This window comes from Alosa sapidissima, chromosome 8 (genome assembly GCF_018492685.1).
Source record: "Alosa sapidissima isolate fAloSap1 chromosome 8, fAloSap1.pri, whole genome shotgun sequence".
Lineage (NCBI taxonomy): Eukaryota > Metazoa > Chordata > Actinopteri > Clupeiformes > Clupeidae > Alosa > Alosa sapidissima.
The window spans coordinates 36,961,934-36,971,671 of NC_055964.1; the positions used below are offsets into that span (position 1 = coordinate 36,961,934).

General features: G+C 44.5%; 1 protein-coding gene across 1 annotated transcript in view; it reads right to left on the bottom strand.

The window, feature by feature from the left end:
* Positions 1-2,365: 2,365 nt before the first annotated feature.
* The window catches only part of plpp7a (phospholipid phosphatase 7a (inactive)), an 8,301-nt gene continuing 928 nt past the window's right edge, over positions 2,366-9,738 (bottom strand). Inside the window, exon 2 of the mRNA XM_042102165.1 lies at positions 2,366-4,996. Coding sequence (XP_041958099.1) covers positions 4,611-4,996 — 386 coding nt within the window. The 3' untranslated portion in view covers positions 2,366-4,610. The remainder of the gene's footprint in view (positions 4,997-9,738) is intronic.

Consider the following 9,738-nt stretch of genomic DNA (forward strand, 5'->3'; position numbering starts at 1 on the left):
TTCTGAAAAAATTACCAGGTGTGTTACCCAGGAGACACACTGTAAAATTACTCTTATGTAAGATCAATACTTTCCAAGATACAGCCAGTTTTACAGGGGGAGGGGGGTGTCCATTTTGTCTAGCCTCTTTTTTTTGTCAAAGTTCACAAGCCCACAGCGCAAGAACTAAACCATATAGGAGGCTCAAATTTTGCTTGGTGGTACATAAATAGGACTAGTATGTAGCAAAATCGTCACGTTTTGTCTGGATAATCCTGCATGGTCATAGCTGTCCCTCAAAGTTGATACAAATTTTATTGGAGTTTTTGGCTGGGCTCTGTTTAAGCCTTTAGAAGACATATTTGTACTCAACATAGGCTCTTGATTTATTTTCCTTACTGAGATAAGTAGAAACACTCTCACAAAAAACAATGAACAGAAAAAATAGTTCCTATTTATGTACCAGCATGCAAAATTTGAGCCTCCTACATGGTTTAGTTCTTGCGCTGTGGGCTTGTGAACTTTACAAAAAAAAGAGCCCGAACAAAATCGACACCCCCCTCCCCCTGTAAAACTGGCTGTATCTTGGAAAGTATTGATCTTACATAAGAGTAATTTTACAGTGTGTCTCCTGGGTAACATAGGTACACCTGGTAATTTTTTCAGAATTTTTTGAGACCTAAGTGCGTGGGCCCTGGTTGAATTGACGTGGAATGACCCATTTGATTTCATATCTCTCATGTACACCCCCTGTAGCTTTAAAACACTTGTACGGGAGAAATATGTGAAGTGCTCCCACCAACATCGTCCTAGCTTTGATCCATATTTAGAGTTTAGTTATGAGTCGAGTCACACCCTGCTGGGCAAACCCGTGTGAATGCCGGTAAATGCTCTTGTAGATTAAGTTTTGATGAAGGAAGAATGGGTGGCAAAATCAAGGTCAGTCAAGTAACTTGTCCTTAAACCTGCCGAGTTTTAAGTGCATCTGCTAGAGAGTGCCCAGTGTCTCTGTGTGTCCATGTGGATTAACAGTAGGTCACATGGACCAGGCATCTCCACCGGTCCAACTGGTCCATGTGATTGACAGGCTACTGGACCAGTCATCTCCACCGGTCCAAATGGTCCATGTGATTGACAGTAGGCTACTGGACTAGTCATCTCCAACGTCGCTCAGCAATGACCAGATGAATGCAGAGTGTAGAGTGTACTGCCCTGGCCTGTAGTACTGCCCCTATAGAGTGTACTGCCCTGGCCTGTAGTACTGCCCCTGTATATAGAGTGTACTGCCCCTGTATGTAGAGTGTACTGCCCTGGCCTGTAGTACTGCCCCTGTATATAGAGTGTACTGCCCCTGTATGTAGAGTGTACTGCCCTGGCCTGTAGTACTGCCCCTATAGAGTGTACTACCCCGGTCTGTAAACTGCTCCGGTCTGTAGAGTGTGCTACCCCAGTCTGCACATTTCTCAGCCCAGGGAGCAGCCATTGAGAGAGGGCTTGATGTGTTGATAGCTGTGATCTGCACCAAACGCGTTGCTGCCGGCCTGCCTGCCCGTCCGAGTGCCTGCTTGCCCGCGCCTGCTTGCCCTCTCGTGCCCAGATGGTATTTATAGACTGCTGAGTCAGGTGCTCGCCGCCCCAGCACAGTTACCTGATCGCAGCCGGGTATAAACGGGGTGCGGAGAGGACGAGTGACACCAACAGCTGCGGTCCACGTAGGGACGTCCAGGAGTCACACAGGCGAGGCGACCACCAGGCTGACCAGCAGGAGCTGGGGGGGCATTAGGGCTGCAGATTAGGGCTGGGGGGACATTACGGCTGCAGATTAGGGCTGGACGATAGTCAAGAGAACAGCAGCTTTATCACTGCAAAGGCACTGTGTTGCAACTCCTGCTCAATGCTATTCTTAACATACCATTCCGTGTACACATTTATACATATATTTCATATGCTGCAACTCTTAACATACCATTCCGTGTACACATTTATACATATATTTCATATGCTGCAACTCTTAACATACCATTCCGTGTACATATTTATACATATATTTCATATGCTGCAACTCTTAACATACCATTCCGTGTACACATTTATACACATACAGTAGTTCAGAATATATGTAATCCAGTCAGGTTACTTACAGAAAGGAGGTATAAGAACCCTTTGTTAATTGAAAATGGCGTCTTGTGATTCATGTTGTCAGTGTCCTGCTGAAAGGGTGTGTGTAGGCTATTCATGTTGTTGTTGTCCTACTGAAAGGGTGTGTCGTGTGTATTCATGTTGTTGTTGTCCTACTGAAAGGGTGTGTCGTGTGTATTCATGTTGTCAGTGTCCTACTGAAAGGGTGTGTGTATTCATGGGAGAAAGAAAAAACTGAGCCTAAATAAACTGTTCTGTCAAAGATATTTTATGATCAGGTTCAATTACACTCAACTCTTATGGAGAATTATACACTTCCAAAAGCCAAAGGACAAAACCCCAGACAAAGACAACGCAGACAGACAGGCAGACAGACAGATAGACAGGCAAGCAGGTAGACAGACAGGCAGACAGGCAGAAGAGGAGCCATGTGCCAGCTGTGGGCTTAACCCATAATCACAACTCACTTGCCTGTTTAAATGAAGCATGAATGCAGTAATACAACCTTCACAAACCCTCACACATGTTGCTGCTGTTAAATTCATTATAGTTCCACCAGTCCCATCATCAAGGAGGTAAGTTGGTGTCCTGTTTAGTTTGGATAAAAGTCTTTGAAATGAAACAAGGTAGCTGACAAGGGACAAGGGGCCATAACTCACACACTAATGATGTATTCATGGAAAAATATCTTCATATGAGCGATTACCAGCATGCCTTTACTGACTTACTTCCTGGTGCAAAATAGATTAATGACCTCTTGTAAAGATCATTATCATCATACTAAAAAATATCAAAAGGTCCAATTATGTGTGTGTGTGTGTGTGTGTGTGCACGTTTTTTTTTCACCAAAAATCACCAAAATCTTGGTTACTGTTGTACAGTTCTAAAGTCCAGCAGTCTCATAAAGGTTGCAAGTATGCCCGTAAGTGTGCTTGGTATGTAGGCTTTGATGATTCTGTCATTTTTCTGATACTGTTGACTTTCCACCCAAACAACTGACACATAGAACGGTCCCACAAGGAATGGTTACAACCCAACATATGCGCTATTTCTTTCAGAAAGCCAGGTCAGAGATCAAAAATGCTCCTCTGTGACTTTACGGGTAAGAGCCCGCAAATACTGGCACTACATTGGCAACACTTAATAAAATATTAAGGACTTGATTTCACAAATGTGATAAAGGCTTTCCGTCTTCCAACGCACCTTGTGCTGTAAATACGGTGTAAATCCATGTACAAAGCACACTTTGGATGAGAAAAGCTCTGAGAAGAATCACATTTTATGTCCAATCAATGTTCAGCATGAAAGTCCCTGAGTAGTTCCACACTCACACACCAAATCTCACATACACAAGTCATTTACACACAAACGCTTCATTTACGGCCAGTCGTTTATCAAACCCTCATAAGCCCTTACAAGCCGTAGAGACAGTAGACGCACTAACACGGTCAGAGCTGGGCATATATCACCAGATTAAACACTGAGCTACAAGTAATCACTGTACACACACCAGCCTGAACACTTGCAGATTATGAATGGGATCTGGCCCAAAACTGAACCAAGTCTCTCCCAGAACTGACCTGAGTCTCACCCAGAACTGACCCAGAACTGACCCGAGTCTCACCCAGAACTGAGCCGAGTCTCTCCCAGAACTGGGCCAAATCTGGACTACATTTGGGCCATGCTTTATGCCCCTACGTTACTTGTGTACAATGCACTTGTAATAAAAAAGGACATTTTCCTTTGCTTGATGAGTAACCTAAAAGACATTTGATTGACTGTTTGGGTAGTTAGTTTGGAACATTTGATTGACTGTTTGGGTAGTTAGTTTGGAACATTTGATTGACTGTTTAAGTAGTTAGTTTGGAACATTTGATTGACTGTTTGGGTAGTTAGTTTGGAACATTTGATTTGCTGCCAGTGAGTATAAACAACGTTAGAATGTGGAAACAACAGGGTAACACAATGGGCTAAACAACATCAACAAACCAATGAAACCAAAATAAACAAACACACAAACAACTATAAACAAAGAAACGCAGGCACAGACAGACTGGTGCTGGATGGGGTTCGGCTGGTGCTGGGTGGGTCTTGGGTGGTGCTGGATGGGGCTTGGCTGGTGCTGGATGGGTGGTGCTGGATGGGGCTTGGGTGGTGCTGGATGGGGTTCGGGTGGTGCTGGATGGGGCTTGGGTGGTGCTGGGTGGTGCTGGATGGGGCTTGGCTGGTGCTGGATGGGTGGTGCTGGATGGGTGGTGCTGGATGGGGCTTGGGTGGTGCTGGATGGGGTTCGGGTGGTGCTGGATGGGTGGTGCTGGATGGGGCTTGGCTGGTGCTGGATGGGTGGTGCTGGATGGGGTTCGGGTGGTGCTGGATGGGGCTTGGGTGGTGCTGGATGGGGCTTGGGTGGTGCTGGGTGGTGCTGGATGGTGCTGGATGGTGCTGGATGGGGCTTGGGTGGTGCTGGATGGGGCTTGGGTGGTGCCGAGGGGCTAGATGGGCATCCAGCTGAAGGAGCCGAGGGCGATGATGGTCTGGCAGGTGGCGGACGAGAGCCACACCATCTCCACCAGGGTGTAGTGCAGGTAGCCCAGGGCGAAGCCGAAGCCCACGTCCGAGAGGTGGTGTCCGCCGAGCAGCACGCGAGAGGTGCCCGCCAGCACGGCCCAGAGCACCAGCAGGATCCGCAGCGGCACGGCCAGCACCAGGTGCGCCAGCAGGAACTTGCTCACCATGGCGGCACGGCTGGCATGGGCCGCCGGGAACGCGTACACGTCCATGGCCATGTAGTCCAGGAAGCTGGGCGTCATCTCCCAGGGGCCTTTGCGCTTGACCAGCTTCTGCATCCCCGCCACCGTCATGATGTCCAGCAGGAGCGCTAGAGAGCAGGCAGGAACACAACATCATTCGTCTGGGGAAAATGTGCTCAGCCAATTACATAGCAGCATTACAACCTTAAAGGGATATTCCACCATTTGGGGAATTACACTCATTTTCCACCTCCCCTTGAGTTAAACAATTGATTTTTACCTTTCTCCAGTTCATCCAGCCGTTCTCTGAGTCTGGCGATACCACTTTTAGCATAGCCTAGCATAGATCATTGAATCTGATTAGACCATTAGCTTCTCGTCTGCTAGCATCACATTTAAAAATGATTAAACCGGTAATTAGATTTCCGGTAATTTTCCTATTGAAAACTCCTCTCAAGTTAGAAAGTGTAATAAGACCAACGGAAAATGAAACGTGGCAATTTTTTTTAGGCTAATTTGACATGGAACTATACTCTCATTCCAGCGTAATAATCAAGGAACACCATGGGCAAAGCAGCACAATATCATGCAGCACCTGAAAATAGTCCCCATAGGCTAGCAGCAGACGAATAGGCAGCAGATGATTGAGAGTATAGTTCCATGTCAAATCCCTAGAAAATCGCCACATTTCATTTTCCGTAGGTTTTATTACACTTTCTAACTTGAGAGGAGACAAGTCTTAAAGGAGAATTCCTGTGATGCCATCTTGAATTTAGTCACGATAAGTCGAGCAACGAGTAAGAATGAACAGGTATGATAAGGGATCAGATTCCAAAAATAATTCAGTGGAAATACATGGATTCCAGTTGCTGCTACTGGAAGAAACTGGAATCCATGCAAACAAAGATTCTCTTTGGTCTAAAATGCAACGATTGTTTTTAACGGATGCTTATCGCTTCTTCATAAGCGCATGCGCACACACAGCAACTCCCATCCCCACCCCTGACTGACTTTTTTGAACTCCAGCCCACAAGTGACTATAATAATTCAGTGGAAATGCATGGATTCCAGTTGCTGCTACTGGAAGAAACTGGAATGGCATGGCTAGCCCGATGCCAAAGCACCACTATTGCAAAAGCTGTTGGTAGCATCGGCTAACTAGCGCCAGATTTTGGAGTGCAGGGGACAAGCCGAGATGGATGAGACATACGTTCACACTCGGTATCATACCGGAAGTGATCAATATCACACCGGAATTCTCCTTTAAATAGGAAAATTACCGGAAATCTTAGTAACTTTTAAACGTGATGCTAGCAGGCAAGATGCTAATGGTCTAATCCGATTCAATGATCTATGCTAGGCTGGACCTAAAAGTGGTATCGGCTGGATGAACTGGAGAAAGGTAAAAATCAATTGTTTAACTCAGCGTTTCTCAAACTAAGGGTCGCGACCCACTACTGGGTCGCGGAGACATGCCAGTTGGGGCGCGAACTGACGTGAAAAACAAGAGTTTTTTTTTAGTTTTTTTTATCTGTAGCCTGGGCCCAGGTAGCACCCGATGCGCAATGGACGCACTGTGTTATTCACAGGAAAGCGCTCGTGTCAAGGCAGCTTAGTTAGTCCCGACCTACATGAGATTTTGAACGTTGTTGTGAGAGTGGTGAATTTCATCAAAACCCGGCCCTTAAAAGCGCGTCGATTCTCCGCACTTTGCAAAGAGATGGTAGCTGACCAAAAGGCTGTGTACTGTTTCACAGCGAGGCAAGGTGGCTTTGTCGAGGTAAAGGGCTGTCGCGCGTGTTTGAGCTCCGAGTCGCCTCTTCTTGGAGGAAGAGCGCATGTTTGAATCTGCAAGCACGTTCATTAATGAACATTTCTTGACGAAGCTGGCCTATCGATATATTTGATATATCTTAGCGATACATTTGAGTTAAATGTCCAGTTACAAGGCAAAGACAAGCACCTACCTCACCTAGCAAATAAGATTACTGCATTCACCAAAAAAACTTGAGTATGGGACAGGCGCCTCGTGACAGTATTATGCCTTTAAGATTTCTGAGCGAAATCGCTGAAACGTCTAATTGGGAGCCACTCTTGTGATCCCATGTATTCAACAGTAGGCCTACATCACATCCCTGCAAAGTTTATTTCAAAAATATTTCCCAACCAGCAGTGGTCAGTATGACTGGATTATGGATCTATTTAATGCAGCATGTTCATTTCATTGAATATATTGTACAATGCTGTAAAATGGCCTATGCTTCCTAATATGTTGCTGGAAAACAGAAATATATGTGTTATGTATTTATTTATTATTATATCTGCAGCACCAGCTGATTTTAACTCTGTTGAAGAGGATATATTTAGAACTTGTCATTTTTTCAATAAATTTGACAATTTTAAGCTTGACCTACCACTTTCTTAGAGCGATGAGGGACAGGTGGGGCTCGAGAATGCCCCCTTGATCAAAGTGGGGAATGAAAGAAAAAGTTTGAGAACCACTGGTTTAACTCAAGGGGAGGTGGAAAATGAGTGAAATTCCCCAAATGGTGGAATATCCCTTTAACAGTAGCCTACATTCAGGAAATATATGAAGGAGGAAACCTCACTGGTTAGTCAATTTGGATAAAGGGCAAATAACTAACTAGATATACAAAGAGGAGTCTATTAGAGAGTTATATTAGAGTCTATTGCAATTAGAGATATATATGTTATTATAATGACTTTTGGCATCTTCAGATGAACTTCCATATGGACATGGGAAAGACAGAACACAGCTATTTCCTATACTAATGAAAACAGCTATTTCCTATGCTTATGAACACAGCTATTTCCTATACTGGCTGATGAACACAGCTATTTCCTATACTGATGAACACAGCTATTTCCTATGCTTATGAACACAGCTATTTCCTATGCTGGCTGATGAACACACAGCTATTTCCTATGCTGGCTGATGAACACAGCTATTTCCTATACTGGCTGATGAACACAGCTATACTGGCTGATGAACACAACTATTTCCTATACTGGCTGATGAACACAGCTATTTCCTATGCTGATGAACTCAGCCATTTCCTATACTGATGAACACAGCTATTTCCTATGCTGATGAACACAGCTATTTCCTATGCTGATGAACACAGCTATTTCCTATACTGATGAACACAGCTATTTCCTATACTGATGAACACAGCTATTTCCTATGCTTATGAACACAGCTATTTCCTATACTGGCTGATGAATACAGCTATTTCCTATACTGATGAACTCAGCTATTTCCTATACTGATGAACTTAGCTATTTCCTATGCTGATGAACACAGCTATTTCCTATACTGGCTGATGAACACAGCTGTGCTGACTGGCTGATGACTATTCTCTGTGCTCTAGTAGCTGTAGTGTTTAGATTGGAATACTGCAGGAAAAGAACACAACTGCCTCCTGCGCATCAGCAAGCAGCAGTCTGACCAAGAGCTACGGAGACGTGCTAGGAAGCTTCTATCAGCGCCAGCCATCGGGCTGTAGGATGTGCTGTGGGTGGTGTGTGTGCAAGGTTTCTGCTTGACTCTAAGGTAGCTAGTGTGCTAGTTTTAGAGCAATACTGCCAAGTTCTGCAGCAGATGCTGCAACGGCCTTGTGAACCGTGTGGTTTGACTCGCTGGGAGCCATTGTGTGGGAGGAGCCATTGTGTAAAGCTTTGAGCTTAGAGGGAGGAGCCATTGAGCTCAGGGGGAGGAGCTATTGTGTAAAGCTTCGCACACAGGGGGAGGAGCTGAGTTGGGTCCTAAACACGTGCCAGCTCATGACAAAGCTCCCATCTGCAGCTCCCTGTATTCCCACAACCACTGGCCTACAAACCCAACGGCATCCTATAGCGCAGCTCTCAAACTGCACACACACACACGCTCGCACACACACACACACATCAACTACTGTCTCTCCAACTCAATGGATGTAAATGCCTTCAAGCATCAATCATAGCCTAACTGACATGTTGTCAAGTCATAGCCTAACTGACATGTTGTCAAAACTAAGATGCCCTGAGATTTCAATGCTGTCCAACATCTTCAACTACATATCTATACATCTACAACTACATATCTATACATCTACAACTGCATATCTATACATCTACAAGCCTCTTCTACTACATATCTATACATCTACAACTACATATCTATACATATACAAGCCTCTTCTACTACACATCTATACATCTACAACTACATATCTATACTTCTATAAGCCTCTTCAACTACATATCTATACATCTACAAGCCTCTTCAACTACATATCTATACATCTACAACTACATATCTATACATCTATAAGCCTCTTCAACTACATATCTATACATCTACAAGCCTCTTCGATCAGTTATATGTATTAACTCTAGAATTATTGCATAACGCCGGCCCAAGAAAACGTAAATAGTGAAAAGGCACCACTGATGAAACAGCTGATCCGGCTGTTCATTTCACCTTCACAATGCAGCCTGATTCACATCCATAGAGCTGCTCCTCACCAACATCAACACCAACAACTACAATCACTCTCCATGACTACAATCACTATGTCTATGCCACTATCTCCATGACTACAATCACTTCCTGTACACCACTATCTCCATGACTACAATCACTTCCTCTACACCACTATCTTCATGACTACAATCACTATGTGTATGCCACTATCTCCATGACTACAATCACTTCCTCTACTACACTATCTCCATGACCGTTATAACTGGTTCCATATTTGGCATCATAAAAAACATGACTAGTTATAAGTTCTATTGTATGCTACAGAATGCAATGATTTCACACCAGTACCATAACTGTGTTACTTCCAACAGTGGGTGTCTCACC